This window comes from Salmo salar, chromosome 01 (assembly GCF_965601325.2).
Source record: "Salmo salar chromosome 01, fSalSal1, whole genome shotgun sequence".
Taxonomy (NCBI): Eukaryota; Metazoa; Chordata; class Actinopteri; order Salmoniformes; family Salmonidae; genus Salmo; species Salmo salar.
This window is the reverse complement of record NC_138291.1, coordinates 33756387-33776904: the sequence shown is the minus strand read 5'-3', so window position 1 is coordinate 33776904 and position 20518 is coordinate 33756387. Positions and strand designations below refer to the sequence as shown.

The 20518-nt window shown below is 43.2% G+C and overlaps 1 protein-coding gene across 6 annotated transcripts in view; it reads right to left on the bottom strand.

Moving 5' to 3' along the window:
- LOC106601584 (fermitin family homolog 2) overlaps nt 1-20518 on the bottom strand; it is a 99242-nt gene that overhangs the window by 7612 nt on the left and 71112 nt on the right. For all 6 annotated transcript variants that reach the window (XM_014193898.3, XM_014193923.3, XM_014193904.3 and 3 more), the window contains 4 exons: nt 17197-17525; nt 10533-10640; nt 5967-6101; nt 783-832 (listed from right to left, as the gene is read on the bottom strand). In XM_014193898.3, coding sequence (XP_014049373.1) covers nt 783-832; nt 5967-6101; nt 10533-10640; nt 17197-17525 — 622 coding nt within the window. The remainder of the gene's footprint in view (nt 1-782; nt 833-5966; nt 6102-10532; nt 10641-17196; nt 17526-20518) is intronic.

The following is a 20518-nucleotide window of genomic DNA, read 5'->3' as shown; positions in this document are numbered from 1 at the left end:
TACCTGCTTGTCAACACGGGCCTGTTGTCAAAAGGCTTTTATGACTAGGGCCAGGGGTTTTACTCACCACCTGACCAGACCAGGAAAAACTTTGGGCGCCTAGCTATGTATAAGATATTGCTCTGTGCCCTAGTTAGAGCCTATAATATAATAATAATAACATATGCCATTTAGCAGACGCTTTTGTCCAAAGCAACTAAGTCATGCGTGCATAGATTTTATTTATGGGTGGTCTCTTGAATCAAACCCACTATCCCGGTGTTACAAGGGACATGCTCTACCAACTGAGCTACTGAGGACCACTTTAACCCGCCATGAGCTAAAGAGGACCATTATAACTGGTCCTAGTCCTAAAGTAAACCCGAATCACTGCAGTAAGCAGTGTTTTTGATACATCCTGAGCCCCACCAATAAGCTGGTCCTGGGAACAAGCCAGTCCACAAACCCAATCCATACAGCCAAGTTTGATACTGAACAGACAACAGCTCTCCAATTTGGGCCCAAACCTTGTTTCCTGCTCACAAAGTATTAGATTTAACATCCCAGGGACAATGCCTTCTTTAAAGGCGCATGGCCAGTCATTAGCAGACATCAAGAAAGGGCTGAAATGAATCAACAGAGGCAGTCTGGAGATTTAGGAGGAACTGGCTAGTTGGCTCTTTGCCACTGATCTAGAATTTTTAGAATTTAGAATTTCCCCCTAATGGATTTCAGGATGATACACTGATCCTAGATCTGTGATTAAAGACAACTTCTACCACCGAAGCGGTTGCTGAACTTACTTGAAGACTTTGACGTAGTCAGCCAGTTCAGGAATGGATGTGATATCACCCTGAGAGGAAGAGAGGAACAAACATGTTTAGTGCTGGTTGAATGGTTATTATTGAGAAAGGACAAGGACAGGATTATAAAGCACAACTTTAACAATGACCTCAAGTTTGACTTTCTATGTTTGCAATGTCATCGCTCAGAGTTGCATATAAAAGAAAACAGTTAGGTAATCAAGCTTCAACTTCCTCAGATAAGCTGTATAAACTTCAGTTGGTTGGGGCAGACAGTTTTAACAATGGCCAAATCATGTGATACCCACTACCCATACAGAATTGACCAATCATACATACATACATACATACATACATACATACATACCCCCCTAGATAACTGACAGGGGGTGCTGTTTTTAAGCCACCATACCTCCATCTTGGCACTTCCCCAACGTTGTAAAAAAATATTTTGGAAGCTATAGAAATGTCTTAAATGTCTACATTTGTTTTTACCACGTTTATTCTATTACAGACACCTAATGCATACTTTTAAATTATATTATGTGAGCTAAACATAAAAATAATCAAATATATAACATTCTCCTTAAAGTATAATTGTTACTGTCCCCACTACAACAACAAAATACTTAAATACACGTAATTTTGTCCTTTAAATATTTTATTGAAATACTGTAGAATTCCATTCATTCTTGTGGAGGACGGCTATTACTGGGGAGTGCCAATATGGCTGACCGATGGCTTTAAAGCCTCTCACTGACCAACACATAGCATCAGCATTCTAGTCTTTATATACATCATTAGATTTTACACCTTCTGAAGTAGCTTTTTGCCTTGCAGTGAAGTTCTCACCCAGACCCTAGTCAAACTAAAAAAAACTAGTTTTAAGTGAGAAGTAGGCATTGGTCTGAAGCCGAAAAAGGAAATGTGCACCACAATGCGTACTTCACCGATGCTCTAAGGTTTTCCAGCACACAGCTTTGACCTACTGTACTATAGTAGCTATGCTCGTCTATTGTACTACAAACAATGTGTAGGCAGGTTGCTTAGGATTCAAACCTTCTCAAACAGCCTGACTAATTGCCATGGTTTTTACACCAGAAGGTGCTTATACAACATTATTTTACAACATAATACAGCAAAACATAGCAATAAAAGTAAAGTAAAAGTAAACAATGACAAATGGCAACTGAAATAATGTTTAGTATTTATTAGTATTTATTTTATATTAACAGCTGATTTTCCAGAGGGAAGCGAAAAACCAGAAACCCATTTAAGCCAATATATGATGTAAACTGAATTATTTTCACTGATCTCTTGTAACAAGACAAACTAGAAAGCTGCTGGAAAATACAAAATAATCTACATGTACCCATTAACATGAAAATGTAAAGTGTACTGAAGAAAGACTGAGTAGGATACTACATTACCTGTAAACAATAGTGAGTTATTACAAAATATACAATGTACAATCGTATATTCATCAGATATAGTTCAGGGATGGCCATAATTGCTCTTTAAGAGCTACAGGGTTATGCAGGATTTATTGTTCAAGCCCAGTTCTACCACACCTGACTGAACTATTCAAGGTCTCGATGAACAGCTGAGGTCTTGATCAACAGCTGAGTGGTAAAATCAGGTGTGGTAGCACGGGGCTTGAACAAAAAAAGCCTGCATAACCCTGTGGTTTGTCAATAGCAATTTTGGTAACTCCTGATACAAACACTGTGGCAAACTGCTGAGAAACACCTGTAAAATACAAAGTCAATAGACAAGTACACAACACTTTTAAGGACACATATTTACAAATCTGACAATGAATTGGCGCGCAAAATCCTTTAGCTACAAATGTTCTTAGTAATGCTGTACACAGCTGTCCAATGGCAGTAAAAGTGCACACATTCCCACATTTACAAATGGCAGTATAAATAAAACAGATGGGAGTACTCATTTGGAAGAGAACATAGGCTACTTAAGTACTACTGATAGTGTACGATACGCTTAAGATGTGCAAGTCATTTTTCAGCTCGACCAGGCCCAGCTTGACGAATTTCTTAGCTTATCAAATGAAAGTGGCGCCAGAAAAGGAGAAACGATTACAAACTGTGCAATTTATTGTGTGCATTTGTACTGTAGGGATGGAGTGCATCTGACGGTGTGTGTGTTTTGGGAAAGGGAGGGGGGTGTCAAAATCTATACACGAAAGAGAATGGTCAAAATATCCCCTCCGATAGGTGAACCCAGAACCTTCAAATCCCAGGGCAGTGACGCCAACTGTTACGCTACAAACCCTGTTATAGATGCATCAACTTGACACTATTTAAATGGATATCCAGGTTTCCAGGTCAGCAGTTTACACAGATGATTTCAGCCATATGAAAAACCCTCCATACCAAAATATACCTAGCTACCTTCCTTTTGCTTCTAATCCAACTGGTGTAAGCTAGATAATTAGTTACAGCTGCTAGCTTTCTACTAGTCAAGTTGCTCTACCCGGGCTGCAGTCCAAAGCCACTCACAGCCCTCAAATTAAGTGGACACTTCTGATGACGTATCATGACGTCTGACGAGTATACACTTGCAGGGCAAGGGAGGAAGGAATTATTTTTAAAATGGACCATCCTTGCACGGAAATTCGTCACTCATTCATCCCGTGACGATTGTGTTTTCAGCCACCGGTAGCTTGTGTGTGCTTTATATGCGCTACATCAATTATGAGTGCATGTCTATGTAGATTAAATATATTATTAATATACGCCTACTGTATGATAGCTAGCAAATTAAACAACGTTAGCCTGCCTAGCTGGAACTGCTGAAGAAGGAAAACGTTTTATTTCTACAATTTCCAAAAGATTAAAAAAAACATTTCCTTTTTACGAGACGTGTTTGTGCCATCATGTGCATTAGTAGCACAATTACGAACTTATTAGCATTCGTTTTTACTTACACTTGTATGTTGACTTCTCCATTGATTTGAGCTAGGTTTGGGAAAACATAATTCTGACAACCCTAATACTAACACGACCCTGTCAACAATCCGGTATAGTGGTTCTCGGTAACGGCCGGATGGATTATGACGAGAGGCGGGAGTGTGTCGTGTAACTCAAATCAAGTTGATTTGCAAATTTTCCTCTACATTGGTGTCATATTAGCATAAATATGATGGTAGGAAGAGTTGAATTTAACATTCCGATTCAACCATAATATATGCCACTCTGTATGTCCCAATAACATTTGCTCTAATTGAATGTACGAGTAGCAGTGAGGTAAAGTACAGTAAACTGCATAACTAGTGCTTTATACAGTAAAGTGCAGTAGTTGTACCAGTGTATTGGAGGTCTTGCCTCCCTCCAGGGTTATCTCCAGGTCTGACAGGGTTAGGGTTCGGGTTAGTATAGGACAGTAAGATGTAGTACCAGGGTTATCTCCAGGTCTGACAGGGTTAGGGGTTGGGGTTAGTATAGGACAGTAAGGTGTAGTACCAGGGTGATCTCCAGGTCTGACGGGGTTAGGGGTTGGGGTTAGTATAGGACAGTAAGGTGTAGTACCAGGGTTATCTCCAGGTCTGACAGGGTTAGGGTTGGGGTTAGTATAGGACAGTAAGGTGTAGTACCAGGGTTATCTCCAGGTCTGACAGGGTTAGGGTTGGGGTTAGTATAGGACAGTAAGATGTAGTACCAGGGTTATCTCCAGGTCTGACAGGGTTAGGGTTAGTATAGGACAGTAAGGTGTAGTACCAGGGTTATCTCCAGGTCTGACAGGGTTGGGGTTAGTATAGGACAGTAAGATGTAGTACCAGGGTGATCTCCAGGTCTGACAGGGTTAGGGTTAGTATAGGACAGTAAGATGTAGTACCAGGGTGATCTCCAGGTCTGACAGGGTTTGGGTTAGTATAGGACAGTAATATGTAGTACCAGGGTGATCTCCAGGTCTGACAGGGTTAGGGTTAGTATAGGACAGTAAGATGTAGTACCAGGGTGATCTCCAGGTCTGACAGGGTTAGGGGTTGGGGTTAATATAGGACAGTAAGATGTAGTACCAGGGTGATCTCCAGGTCTGACAGGGTTAGGGGTTGGGGTTAGTATAGGACAGTAAGATGTAGTACCAGGGTGATCTCCAGGTCTGACAGGGTTTGGGTTAGTATAGGACAGTAAGATGTAGTACCAGGGTGATCTCCAGGTCTGACAGGGTTAGGGTTAGTATAGGACAGTAAGATGTAGTACCAGGGTGATCTCCAGGTCTGACAGGGTTAGGGTTTGGGTTAGTATAGGACAGTAAGATGTAGTACCAGGTTGATCTCCAGGTCTGACAGGGTTAGGGGTTAGGGTTAGTATAGGACAGTAAGATGTAGTACCAGGTTGATCTCCAGGTCTGACAGGGTTAGGGGTTGGGGTTAGTAAAGGACAGTAAGGTGTAGTACCAGGGTGATCTCCAGGTCTGACAGGGTTAGGGGTTGGGGTTAGTATAGGACAGTAAGATGTAGTACCAGGGTGATCTCCAGGTCTGACAGGGTTAGGGTTGGGGTTAGTATAGGACAGTAAGATGTAGTACCAGGGTGATCTCCAGGTCTGACAGGGTTAAGGTTGGGGTTAGTAAAGGACAGTAAGGTGTAGTACCAGGGTTATCTCCAGGTCTGACAGGGTTAAGGTTGGGGTTAGTAAAGGACAGTAAGGTGTAGTACCAGGGTTATCTCCAGGTCTGACAGGGTTAGGGTTAGTATAGGACATAAGGTGTAGTACCAGGGTGATCTCCAGGTCTGACAGGGTTAGGGTTGGGGTTAGTATAGGACAGTAAGGTGTAGGACCAGGGTGATCTCCAGGTCTGACAGGGTTAGGGTTGGGGTTAGTATAGGACAGTAAGGTGTAGTACCAGGGTGATCTCCAGGTCTGACAGTGTTAGGGTTAGTATAGGACAGTAAGGTGTAGTACCAGGGTGATCTCCAGGTCTGACAGGGTTAGGGGTTAGGGTTAGTATAGGACAGTAAGATGTAGTACCAGGGTTATCTCCAGGTCTGACAGGGTTAAGGTTAGTATAGGACAGTAAGGTGTAGTACCAGGGTGATCTCCAGGTCTGACAGGGTTAGGGGTTAGGGTTAGTATAGGACAGTAAGATGTAGTACCAGGGTGATCTCCAGGTCTGACAGGGTTAGGGTTGGGGTTAGTATAGGACAGTAAGGTGTAGTACCAGGGTGTTGGAGGTCTTGCCTCCCTCCAGGGTGATCTCCAGGTCTGACAGGGCAGCGTCCACCTCGTCCACCTCCTTCTCACTGTTGTTCATGTGGTTGTCTGACGACATGATAGACAGCTTGTTGATGTGGTACTGGGGGAGAGAGAGAGAGAAGGGACTAATGTTTAGCCAACAGTCCTTAACACTATATGAATAATGTGTCAACACCAGTCTCCTGTTTGATATTGAGAATGTCATTACTGGTAATGTAACTTTTCTGTTTTGCTCCACTGGCTTCCGTTTCTATGTACAGTCGTGGCCAAAAGTTTTGAGAATGACACAGATATTAATTTCCACAAAGTCTGCTGCCTCAGTTTGTATGATGGCAATTTGCATATACTCCAGAATGTTATGAAGAGTGATCAGATGAATTGCAAAGTCCCTCTTTGCCATGCAAATTAACTGAATCCCCCAAAAACATTTCTACTGCATTTCAGCCCTGCCACAAAAGGACCAGCTGACATCCTGTCAGTGATTCTCTCGTTAACACAGGTGTGAGTGTTGATGAGGACAAGGCTGGAGATCACTCTGTCATGCTGACTGAGTTCGAATAACAGACTGGAAGCTTCAAAAGGAGGGTGGTGCTTGGAATCATTGTTCTTCCTCTGTTAACCATGGTTATCTGCAAGGAAACACGTGCCGTCATCATTGCTTTGCACAAGAAGGGCTTCACAGGCAAGGATATTGCTGCCAGTAAGATTGCACCTAAATTAACCATTTATCGGATCATCAAGAACTTCAAGGAGAGCGGTTCAATTGTTGTGAAGAAGGCTTCATGGCGCCCAAGAAAGTCCAGCAAGCGCCAGGACCATCTCCTAAAGTTGATTCAGCTGCGGAACCGGGGCACCACCAGTACAGAGCTTGCTCAGGAATGGCAGCAGGCAGGTGTGAGTGCATTTGCACGCACAGTGAGGCGAAGACTTTTGGAGGATGGCCTGGTGTCAAGAAGGGCAGCAAAGAAGCCACTTCTCTCCAGGAAAAACATCAGGGACAGACTGATATTCTGCAAAAGGTACAGGGATTGGACTGCTGAGGACTGGGGTAAGGTCATTTTCTCTGATGAATCCCCTTTCCAATTGTTTGGGTCATCCGGAAAAAAGCTTGTCCGGGGAAGACAAGGTGAGCGCTTCCATCAGTCCTGTGTCATGCCAACAGTAAAGCATCCTGAGACCATTCATGTGTGGGGTTGCTTCTCAGCCAAGGGAGTGGGCTCACTCACAATTTTGCATAAGAACACAGCCATGAATAAAGAATAGTACCAACACATCCTCCGAGAGCAACTTCTCCCAACCATCCAGGAACAGTTTGGTGACGAACAATGCCTTTTACAGCATGATGGAACACCTTGCCATAAGGCAAAAGTAATGACTAAGTGGCTCGGGGAACAAAACATCGATATTTTGGGTCCATGGCCAGGAAACTCCCCAGACCTTAATCCCATTGAGAACTTGTGGTCAATCCTCAAGAGGCAGGTGGACAAACAAATACCCACAAATTCTGACAAACTCCAAGCATTGATTATGCAAGAATGGGCTGCCATCAGTCAGGATGTGGCCCAGAAGTTAATTGACAGCATGCCAGGGCAGATTGCAGAGGTGTTGAAAAAGAAGGGTCAACACTGCAAATATTGACTCTTTGCATCAACTTCATGTAATTGTCAATAAAAGCCTTTGACACTTATGAAATGCTTATAATTATACTTCAGTATTCCATAGTAACATCTGAGAAAAATATCTAAAGACACTGAAGCAGCAAACTTTGTGGAAATTAATATCTGTGTCATTCTCAAAACTTTTGGCCACGACTGTACATTTGTAGTGATTGCCTCATCTCTTAGCATATGAAGTGGGAAAGTGGTAAAAACACGATGGTTGTCTACTTTTGAGTTTCTTTGGGTTTTGTAGAAGTGAGTACCATGAAGCACTAACTGTTGATTAACAATAATTATTTTGAATTCTTTGAAGTGAGTAAAGCATTCATAGACAATGGACAGTATGCGTCCAGTGTGTAGAAACCATGTCTGTGACACAGAGTGGCTTTTTTTTGGGGGGGGGGGGATTATTTAGTAGGTGAAATAAGTGACTGTAAATGTGTCTTTACTAGGAGCACATGTGAGTAGTGCAGACTTGGGACATCACGTGCAGCATTTCTGCATTGATTCACAATGGAAATACCATCTAGTCTGGTCAGAATCCTGTTTGTTATATTTGGACGAGTCTCTGGCCTTGCCTGGTCATTCATTCACACCATCCTCTGGACCAACATACAGCCAGTCTCACCATGTTCTGGTCTGGTCTACCCCCCCAAGTGGCACGAAGCCTATGACTCAACAACACTAAATACAACTTGTTGACAAACTGTATTTATACTGTCAACCCCCCCACCTCCGACTCCCCCTCGATATGAATGAACAGCTGCCTAGAGGGAGAGAGTGAGTTAGAGAGACAGTGTGGGGGTGAGAGAGGGGTAGAGGGAGGGAGAGGAAAAGAGAGGCATATTTCAGGACACACTGCGCTTCTGCGGCCATAGCCAGCTAGTGTTTCAGAATGTAGGACAAAGGCTTCTCCCTCCATGTCACCACCTCTGACGCCCACGCTCTACTGCCACTGGGGAGGGGGGATGGGGTGTGTGTGTGTGTTTCTGGTGCGTACATGTGTATTTCTAGCGCATGTGTTTTGCATGTGTAGGGTTGGAGTTGGGGGTAGTGGGCTGACTGGCATGGCATGCCCTGGGCCTTTATCCCCCAAATACAGTCGTGTTTACTGTGCTGGACATGGCAGGCTAATCGCTATACTTAGCCACACGAACATATCCAGGTGATTGTGTCCAGGGAGCTGCCTGAGACCATTCAACCCTTACTGTAATAAAGCCACCCCTTCTCTTCCTGCCTGATCTCATCAGTGACACCTTAGCCATGAGTGTCACAGCTACCTTTAAATTAGCAAGAGATAACGATAGATAGTGGCGCTAACAGACAGGTAGCGCCATGCTAGCTGCTATTCCAAACACACTGCAGATTAGCATCTTGAGCATCTCTTCCGGGGGGGATGAACACCTAAACCGACAACCAATGGTGTATTAATAAACACCTCGGCTCCTGTTGAAGACCCTAGCACAGTATCACCTTTCAGTGTAATTGGGGATATTGAAGAATGTGTAGGAGATTACAGGTTGGGTTGGAGTGAGTGATCCCTCCAGTGGGGTGAGTCCGGTAGCCATGGCTACTCTATAATTACCCTTTGGGGTGAGGACTCACTGGCGTCCCCATGTCCTGTCACTCAGGCTTTACGAGGATCGGAAATAGCAGGCTCAGGGGGCAACCCAAAGGGACACAAGGGACTCGGATCCCCACACCACCCCCAAAATCATATCTTCACTGTCCTTCCCGCTCTTCACTATTCCTCTTATAGTAAACAACTTGTATAAAAGAAGCAGTGACATAATCAATAGGTCCACAGGAGTTAACTACGAGGTTGAACAGCACTTGAACAAGTCTAAAGTGTCAGTGACATGTCTAGTCTAACCATCTTCAATGGCAGGAGTCTGGAATGGGTTGTTTCTAGAGCCAAGGCGTCACAGACAGGATCATTCGGTTTAATTGCAGTTGCTCCGTGCAAGCATACAGCCTTGCATACAGTTAAAGGGGACCATGTTTCTGTGTACTGCTGCAAAGGTGGAAAGTTTTAAGTTCCTCGGCGTACACATCACAGACAATCTGAAATGGTCCACCCACACAGACAGTGTGGTGAAGAAGGCGCAACAGCGCCTCTTCAACCTCAAGAGGCTGAAGAAATTTGGCTTGTCACCTAAAACCCTCAAACTTTTACAGATGCACAATTGAGAGCATCCTGTCGGGCTGGTACGGGAACTGCACCGCCCACAACTGCAAGGCTCTCAAGAGGGTGGTGCAGTCGGCACAACGCATCACCGGGGGCAAACTACCTGCCCTCCTGGACACCTACAGGCCATCAGACTGTTAAAAACAGACTCAAAATCATTGGCCACTTTAATAAATGGATAACTAGTCACTTTAATAATGTTTACATATCTTGCATTACTCATCTCATATGTATATACTGTATTCTATACCATCTATTGCATCTTGCCTATGCCGCTCGGTCATCGCTCATCCATATATTTATATGTACATATTCCATCCCTTTAATTAGATTTGTCTGTATTAGGTAGTTGTTGTGGAATTGTTAGATTACCTGTTAGATATTACTGCACTGTCGGAACTAGAAGCACAAGCATTTCGCTACACTCGCATTAACATCTGCTAACCATGTGTATGTGACCAATAACATTTGATTTCATTTGAAGCAGACCAGTCACCCACCACGTCAGAGTGTCAACACTGGACAACACGGCCATTCAAATAATTTGCTGTTCTTCTGTGTTCTGTTCATCAGGCAGTGAGCCCATAGAGAAGATAACTACTGCACTCCTCAATCATGGCAATTAACATGATCCCTAACACACACACACACACACAAACTGACACATACATTACACAGGTCTCACCTGCAGGGCAGCAAACATCATCATCTCCTCCTCGGTGCACTCTATTTCCTCCAGTAGGATGGCCCACTTGGCCTGCTCATAGAGCTGGTTCACCCGGATGGCATCATACTGCAGGGGGGAGAACAAATACTGTTAGCCCTGGCACCAAGCCTGTCTCTGCATAAGCACAGATCCACACACACAGCACTCCGAGACAGTCCAGCTGAGAAAACAGGACAGCCCAGAGGGGTACTTCCTCCTCTCCACGCCCCCCAAAATCTTTCAGCTGCAGATGCTGTAGGCTGGTGGGGAGTTGTGTGTGTGTGCATGTTTGAATGTGGCATTAACATGTTTTAACCACTCCTATAAAACAATTGTAGACTATCAGATACTCAGCAAGAAGCTATGATTTCTCTATTACTGAAACAGGACCCAGATGGTAAATATAAAGATCCAGTCAACCTAAAAAAACTGGAGACACCTTACACTTCAGTGTTGTGATGCCAAAATCCTAGCAAAATGCATGGCGCATAGAATTAAAAAGGTATTGTCCGATATTATTCATCTATCAGACAGTATTTTTACATGGACAGTACATTGGAGATAATATATGACAAGTACTGGAAACAATAGAACACTATGAAAAATCTGGGAAACCAGGCCTGGTATTCATAGCTGACTTTGAAAAAGCCTTTGATGAAGTATGACTGGAATTTATATATAAATGCCAGGACTATTTTAATTTTGGAGAATCTCTTATGCAATGGTTTAAAGTTATGTATAGTAAGCCCAAGTGTAAAATAGTAAATAATGGCTACTTCTCAGAAAGTATTAAATTGTCAAGAGGAGTAAAACAAGGCTGTCAGCCATCGGCTTATAAAGTTATTATGGCTATCGAAATGTTAGCTATTAAAATCAGATCCAGCAATAATATCAAGGGACTAGAAAGCAGGGCTTAAAAACAAAAGGTGTCATTGTACGCTGACAATTATTTTTCTATTTTAAATCCGCAATTTGGATCCCTACACAGCCTCAGAGGATCTAGATCATTTTCAAACCTCTCTGGTTTAAAACCAAATTAACATAAGTGCACCATATTACGCATTGTATCAACAACAAAAAAAATACAACTTTGACATTACCGTGTAGTTTACCAATAAAATGGTCCGACGATGAAGTGGGCATACTTGGTATAAATATCCCAAAATAAATACATTCTCATTACAATACATTTTAATATAAAGTTAGCCAATTGGCTACCATGGAAAGGACAACACCTGTCTATTTGTGGAAAAACCACCCTGATTAATTATTTAGTCATATTTACTTTTGGCCCTGCCTACACCTAACGACCTGTCATATTTTTATTTCTTTATTTTTACAGTGAATTCAGACCCCACAGCCTTATTCTAAAATGTATTTAAATCACTTTCCCCTCTCATCCATCTACACACACAATACCCCATAATAAGAAAACAAAAACAGATTTTTAGAAGTGTGCAATTTTTTTATATGAAATATCACATTTACATAAGTACTCAGACCCTTTAATCAGTACTTTGTTGAAACACCTTTGGCAGCGAATACAGCCTTGAGTCTTCTTGGGTAAGAAGCTACAATCTTGGCACACCTGTATTTGGGGAGTTTCTTCCATTCTTCTCTGCAGGTCCTCTCAAGCTCTGCGAGGTTAAATGGGGAGCGTCGCTGCACAGCTATTTTCAGGTCTCTCCAGAGATGTTCGATCGGGTTCAAGTCCAAGCTCTAGGTGGGCCACTCGGGGACATTCAGACTTGTCCCGAAGCCACTCCTGCATTGTCTTGGCTGTGTGCTTAGGGTCATTGTCCTGTTGGAAGGAGAACCGTCACCCCAGTCTGAGGTCCTGAGAGCTCTGGAGCAGGTTTTCATCAAGGATCGCGCTGTACTTTGCTCCATTCATCTTTCCCTCGATCTTGACTAGTCTCCCAGTCCCTGCCGCTGAAAAACATCCTCACAGCATGATGCTACCTCCACCATGCTTCACCGTAGGGATGGTGCCATGTTTCCCCCAGACGTGACGCTTGGCATTCAGGCCAAAGATTTCAATCTTGGTTTCATCAGATCAGAGAATCTTGTTTCTCATGCTCCGAGAGTCTTTAGGTGCCTTTTAACCTGTTAGGGCTAGGGGGCAGTATTGACACGGCCGGATAAAAAACGTACCCGATTTAATCTGGTTACTACTCCTGCCCAGTAACTAGAATATGCATATAATTATTGGCTTTGGATAGAAAACACCCTAAAGTTTCTAAAACTGTTTGAATGGTGTCTGTGAGTATAACAGAACTCAAATGGCAGGCCAAAACCTGAGAAGATTCCATGCAGGAAGTGGCCTGTCTGACAAGTTGTGTTTTATCTTGGCTCTTTTTATTGAAGTCTGAGGATCTTTGCTATAACGTGACACTTCCTACGGCTCCCATAGGCTCTCAGAGCCCGGGAAAAAGCTGAACGATATCGAGGCAGCCTCTGGCTGAAACACACTACCGCGTTTGGCAAGTGGCCGATCAGAGTACTATGGGCTTAGGCGCGTGCCCGAGTCGACCCCATGCTTTATTTTCTTTCATCTGTTTACCTAAACGCAGATTCCCGGTCGGAATATTATCGCTTTTTTATGAGAAAAATGGCATAAAAATTGATTTTAAACAGCGGTTGACATGCTTCGAAGTACGGTAATGGAATATTTAGATTTTTTTGTCATGAATTGCGCCATGCTCGTCACCCTTATTTACCTTTTCGGATAGTGTCTTGAACGCACGAACAAAACGCCGCTATTTGGATATAACTATGGATTATTTGGGACCAAACCAACATTTGTTATTGAAGTAGAAGTCCTGGGAGTGCATTCTGACGAAGACAGCAAAGGTAATAACATTTTTCTTATAGTAAATCTGACTTTGGTGAGTGCTAAACTTGCTGGGTGTCTAAATAGCTAGCCCTGTGATGCTGGGCTATCTACTGAGAATACTGCAAAATGTGCTTTCACCGAAAAGCTATTTTAAAATCGGACATATCGAGTGCATAGAGGAGTTCTGTATCTATAATTCTTAAAATAATTGTTATGCTTTTTGTGAACGTTTATCGTGAGTAATTTAGTAAATTCACCGGCAGTGTTCGGTGGGAATGCTAGTCACATGCTAGTCACATGCTAATGTAAAAAGCTGGTTTTTGATATAAATATGAACTTGATTGAACAAAACATGCATGTATTGTATAACATAATGTCCTAGGGTTGTCATCTGATGAAGATCATCAAAGGTTAGTGCTACATTTAGCTGTGGTTTGGGTTTATGTGACATTATATGCTAGCTTGAAAAATGGGTGTCTGATTATTTCTGGCTGGGTACTCTGCTGACATAATCTAATGTTTTGCTTTCATTGTAAAGCCTTTTTGAAATCGGACAGTGTGGTTAGATTAACGAGAGTCTTGTCTTCAAAATGGTGTAAAATAGTCATATGTTTGAAAAATTGAAGTTTTTGCATTTGAGGTATTTGAATAACGCGCCACGGGATTACACTGGCTGTTGAGTAGGTGGGACGCAAGTGTCCCACCTAGCCCATAGAGGTTAACAAACTCCAAGCGGGCTGTCATGTGCATTTTACTGAGGAGTGGCTTCCGTCTGGCTACTTTACCATAAAGACCTGATTTGTGGAGTGCTTTCAAGGAGCGGGACACTAATCCGGACACTTATAAGAAATCTCACTATGGCCTCAGACGAACCATCAAACAAGCAAAGCATCAATACAGGATTAAGATTGAATCCTACTACACCAGCTCTGACGCTCGTCGGATGTGGCAGGGCTTGAAAACTATTACGGACTACAAAGGGAAACGCAGATGCGAGCTGCCCAGTGACGCGAGCCTACCAGACGAACTAAATGCCTTTTATACTTGTCTCGAGGAAAGCAAGACTGAAGCATGCACAAGAGCACCAGCTATTCTGGATGACTGTGTGATAACGCTCTCGGTAGCCGATGTGAGCAAGACCTTTAAACAGGTCAACATTCACAAAGCCGCGGGGCCAGATGGATTACCAGGACGTGTACTCAAAGTATGCGCGGACCAATTGGCACGTGTCTTCACTGTCATTTTCAACCTCTCCCTGACAGAGTCTGTAATACCTACATGTTTCAAGCAGACCACCATAGTCCCTGTGCCCAAGGAAGCGAAGGTAACCTGCCTAAATGATTACCACCCCCATAGGACTCACGTCGGTAGCCATGAAGTGCTTTGAAAGGCTGGTCATGGCTCACATAAACAGCATCCTCCAGGATACCTTCGTCCCACTCCAATTCGCATACCGCCCCAACAGATTCAGATCGCACTCCACACTGCCCTTCCCACCTGGACAAAAGGAACGCCTATGTGAGAAGGCTGTTCATTGACTACAGCTCAGCGTTCAACACCATATGGTCCTTAGCATAGTGATGAGCATTGTGGGCACTAGGACTAAACACCTCCCTCTGCAACTGGATCCTGGACGTCCTGATGGGCCGCACCCAGGTGGTAAGGGTAGACAACAACATGTCTGCCATCCTGATACCGAACACTGGGGCTCCTCAGGGGTGTGTACTTAGTCTCTTACTGTACTCCCTGTTCACCCATAACTGCGTTGCCAAACATGACTCCAACACCATCATTAAGTTTGCTGATGACACAATAGTGGTAGGCCTGCTCACCGACAACTATGAGACAGTCTATAGGGAGGAGGTCAGAGAAATGGCAGTGTGGTGCCAGGACAACAACCTCTCCCTCAGTGTGAGCAAGACCAAGGAGCTGATCGTGGACTACAGGAAAAGGCGGCCCGAACAGGCCCCCATTAAGATCGACAGGGCTGTAGTGAAGCGGGTCGAGAGTGTCAAGTTCCTTGGTGTCCACATCACCAATGTACTATCATGGTCCAAACACACCAAAACAGTAGTGAAGATGGCATGACAAAACCTTTTCTCCCTCAGGAGACAGAAAAGACTTGGCATGGGTAGCCAGATCCTCAAAAAGTTATACTGCACCATCGAGAGCATCCTGACCGGTTGCATCACCGCCTGGAATGGCTCAATTGGTAGAGCATGGTGTTTGCAACGCCAGCATGGTGTGTGCAATGCCAGGGTTGTGGGTTCGATTCCCACGGGGGGGCCAGTACAAAAAAAAAAGAAAACGTGAAATTGTATGAAATGTATGCACTCACTACTGTAAGTCGCTCTGGATAAGAGCGTCTGCTAAATGACTAAAATGTAACTGCTCGGCATCTGACCATAAGGCACTACAGAGTGTGTATGGCCCAGTACATCACTGGGGCCAAACTTCCTGCCATCCAGGACCTACATAATAGGCAGTGTCAGAGGAAAGCCCATAAAATTATCAGAGACTCCAGTCACCCAAGTAATAGACTGTTTTCTCTGCTACCGCACGGCAAGCGGTACTGGAGCGCCAAGTCTAGGACGAAAAGGCTCCTTAACAGATTCTATCCCCAAGCCATAAGACTGAGGAACAATTAATCAAATGGCCACTGGCCTATTTACATTGACCCTCCCTCCATTTGTTTTGTACACTGCTGCTACTCGCTGTTTAATATCTATGCATAGTCACTTCACCCCTACCTACATGTACAAATTACCTTAACTAACCTGTAACCCCACACACTGACTCGGTACCGGAACTCCCTGTATTTAGCCTCTGTATTGTTATTTTATCGTGTTACTTTGTATCATTTTTTTTTTACTTTAGTTTATTTGGTAAATATTTTCCTAACTCTTCTTGAACTGCACTGTTGGTTAAGGGCTTGTAAGTAAGCATTTCACGGTAACTTCTGCACTTGTTGTATTCGGCGCATGTGACAAATAAAGTCTGATTTGCTGCAGAGATGGTTCTTCTGAAGGTTCTCCCATCTCCACAGAGGAACTCTGGAGCTCTGTCAGAGTGATCATAGGGTTCTCGGTCACCTCCCTGACCAAGGCCCTTCTCCCGATTGCGCAGTTTGGCCGGGCGGCCAGCTCTAGGAAGAGTCTTGGTGGTTCCAAACTTCTTCCATTTAAGAACGATGGGGCCACTGTGTTCTTGAGGACTTTTAATGCTCCAGACATTTTTTGGTATTTTGGTACCCTTCCCCTGATCTGTTCCTCCACACAATCCTGCTCTCTGAGCTCTGCGGACAATTCCGTCGACCACATGGCTTGGTTTTTGCTCTGACATGCACTGTTAACTGTGGGACCTTATATAGACAGGTGTGTGCCTTTCCAAATCATCAGGTCCAATCAATTGAATTTACCACAGGTGGACTCCAGTCAAGTTGTAGAAACATCTGAAGGATGATCAATGGAATCAGTATGCACTTGAGCTCAATTTCGAGGTATAGGGTATATGTTGGACTAAAAACCAGTTTTCGCTTTGTCTTTATGGGGTATTGTGTGTAGATTGATGAGGAAAAACATGTATTTCATCCATTTTAGAATAAGGCTGTAACGTAACAAAATGTGGAAAAAGGGAAGGGGTCTGAATACTTTCCCGAATGGGGGATTGGAAATGATGCAGACAATTACGTTGATAGAAGCCACAATATATCTGCAATATTAAAGCTGATCTTCCCCCTAAACATTTAAAAAAAAAAATGTTTTAATAAATACTCATTTGATGGAAAGAACGGTCCACATACTGTACCTTGGGGTTGAGGTCGAAGAAGCTGTGGTATTTAAACCGCAGGAGGAGCACCTCATTCTCCTTGACATCCTGCTCCATCAGAGACCTGGATGAGTCCATCCAGCCCTGGTTGATCTTGGCCTTGTCCAGGAGGGATTGGGGCTTGTAGAGCTTGGCCAGGATATCGGGCGAGGAGATGGGCTGGCTGACAGCGAGGATGCTGGGATTGCCCTCGGACAGGGGGCTGTCTCCAAACCAGGCGGTAGTGGGGGATAGGGGGCTTCCGTCTCTGGAGTCATAAGTGGGGGTCATGGTCTTACTGTATAGGCCGGGACTGGAGTAGATGCTCCCTGCAAACCAGACAACACATGTTTAGTACCCTGGGGTAGACTCAGAAACGTTGGGCTCAATTCCATTTCAGTTTGGGAGATGAATTGAAATTCCAATTCAAGAACTGAAAAGCACGATTCATTGATTTATTTTTTCAATTCTTAGACTGGGATTTCAATTAACTTCCTGAATTGAAATTGATCCCAACTGTGTGACTGAGATCCTTGAAGACATCACCATACCTGCAAAATACTGAACATGATAAAAACATGCTCACAATACAGTCCACTGCAAAACAATCTACAAGACACACATTTGGTACCAAGCACAAGAGCCTCCAAAAATTAAGTGAACATTGTTCCACAACACACATTTGCAGCCTGCAATTGACAGCAATGTGGCTGGTAGCACCACCTATCTGATAGGTGGTCTTGATGCTCTGCTGTTGCTGCTGGGGAATTATGATGCACTTTAGCATGCAGATGTTGCACATGATCATGGTCCACAACTTGGGAGGTGCACATGGCAAACTATACAGCACAACCAGCAGCATATAAGGAGGGATAGGGGAATAGGGATAGGGCAGTGGAGGGTGGTACACCAAAGTGAGACAGCATGGTACCAAAAGCTAGCGTCAATCTGCTTTGTTTGTGTTCCATTTTGGAGAAAAAGGTGGATGTGTGTTTGGAGGGAGGAGGAGTGTATGTATGTGTATGTATGGTTGGGGAGTATGTGTAGAGAGAGATGTGTATGTATGCAAAATGTTGAGTTCTATTCGGATTTAAGCCATTGCCAGATAAACAAACAAATAACCAATCTGAAACCATGAAATGTCCTGTTGGCTGGCCTTGGCCAGTATGTTAGGCCATAGTAACAGCCCACACACTATGCAAGTCTATGAGTGACTTAATTCAGCCTTAAATTCTAAACGGGCAAATGACAAATCAACATAATGTTTGCAATTCCTTTTCCTAAATGGGTATGCATATTTTGTGACAGAATTCTAATTAAAAGTAATATATTGCATTATAATTTTCATGATTGAGTATGCATGATGCCTGACAATTTGAAAAAGAAATAGCAGTGTGTTTAATATTTAATTTCCAAGGTACTGTCCAGTATAACACTGACACATTTAAAAATCAAATGCAAATGCTTAAAATGACAAATCATTTCCCATGTTTGCCATTTCATTTCCTTGTTGTGACAAAAATAAAATGAATTCTCAGTTGCAATTGGCAATTCTTTTCCATACTCAGTGTGGTTTAAGACTGTCAAAATTCTAATTATCAATATAATTTCATAAATCAATCGCAGCGCTTCATTTTGCTACTTCGTTGCGCCTTTGTGTTTTTATTTTCGATATGTAGGTCTAACATATTGAAAATAAAAACGCAAAGGTGCAACGAAATAGCAAACAGTGTTAATTAAACACAATGGGCGGGGTATTGATAATGTGAGGTGGAAGAAGAAAAAAGTACTAAAAAGATCACACACACAAAACATTAAGAACACCAGCTCATTCCATGACAGACTGACCAGGTGAAAGCTATGATGCCTTATTGATGTCACTTGTTAAATCCACTTCAAATCAGTGTAGATGAAGGGGAGGAGACAGGTTAAAGAAGAAGTATTTTAAAGTCTTGAGATATGGATTGTGTATCTGTGCCATTCAGAGGGTGAATGGGCAAGACAAAAGATTTAAGTGCCTTTGAACGGGGCATGGTAGTAGGTGCCAGTCGCACCAGTTTGTGTCAGGAACTGCAATGCTGCTGGGTTTTTCACGCTCAACAGTTGCCGTGTGAATCAAGAATGGTCTACCACCCAAAAGACATCCAGCCAGCTTGACAACTGTGGGAATCATTGGAGTCAACATGGCAAGCATCCCTGTGGAACGCCTTGTAGAGTCCATGCCATGACGAATTGAGACTGTTCTGAGGGCAAAAAGGAAGAGTGAAATTCAATATTAGGAAGCCATTCCTAATGTTTGGTATACTCAGTGTATATATTTTGATTTTGTCACACTGCTTTGCTTTATCTTGGCCAGGTCGCAGTTGTAAATGAGAACTTGTTCTCAACTGGCCTACCTGGTTAAATAAAGGTGAATTTTTGTATTTTTTGGGGGGGCCCATTAGGGTAAATGCAGATAGACTGAAGCATGGGGTTGCCTATTTATTTGCACTTTGCTGCATCAGTTGGGCTACAGGTGATAATGTTTATTGCTAATATCATACCTGATAATATGGACCATGCACAGGCTATATACACGGCCCAATCTGTTAAAATAATTGTAACAATGTGTTTTTGGGCTCATTCTGGAGGTGGAAACTATATTTGAGATGGTGTCCACAAACAGTTGAAGTCGGAAGTTTACATACACCTTAACCAAATACATTTAATACTCAGTTTCACAATTCCTGACATTTAAATCCTAGTAAAAAGTACCTGTCTTAGGTCAGTTAGGATCACCACTTTATTTTAATTATGTGAAATGTCAGAATAATAGTAGAGAATAATTTATTTCAGCTTTTATTTCTTTCATCACATTTCCAGTGGGTCAGAAGTTTATATACACTCAATTAGTATTTGGTAGCATTGCCTTTAAATTGTTTAAGTTGGGTCAAACGTTTCTTCCGGTAGCCTTCCACAAGCTTCCCACAATAAGATGGGTGAATTTTGGCCCAGGGCTTTGTGATGGCCACTCCAATACCTTGACTTTGTTGTCCTTAAGCCATTTTGCCACAACTTTGGAAGTATGCTTGGGGTCATTGTCCATTTGGAAGACCCATTTGCGACCAAGCTTTAACTTCCTGACTGATGTCTTGAGATGTTTCTTCAATATATCCACAGAGCATCATGAAGAAGGAAAATGATCTATTTTGTGAAGTGCACCAGTCCCTCCTGCAGCAAAGTGCAACATGATGCTGCCACCCCCGTGCTTCGCGGTTGGGATGGTGTTCTTTGGCTTGCAAGCCTCCCCCTTTTTCCTCCAAACATAACGATGGTCATTATG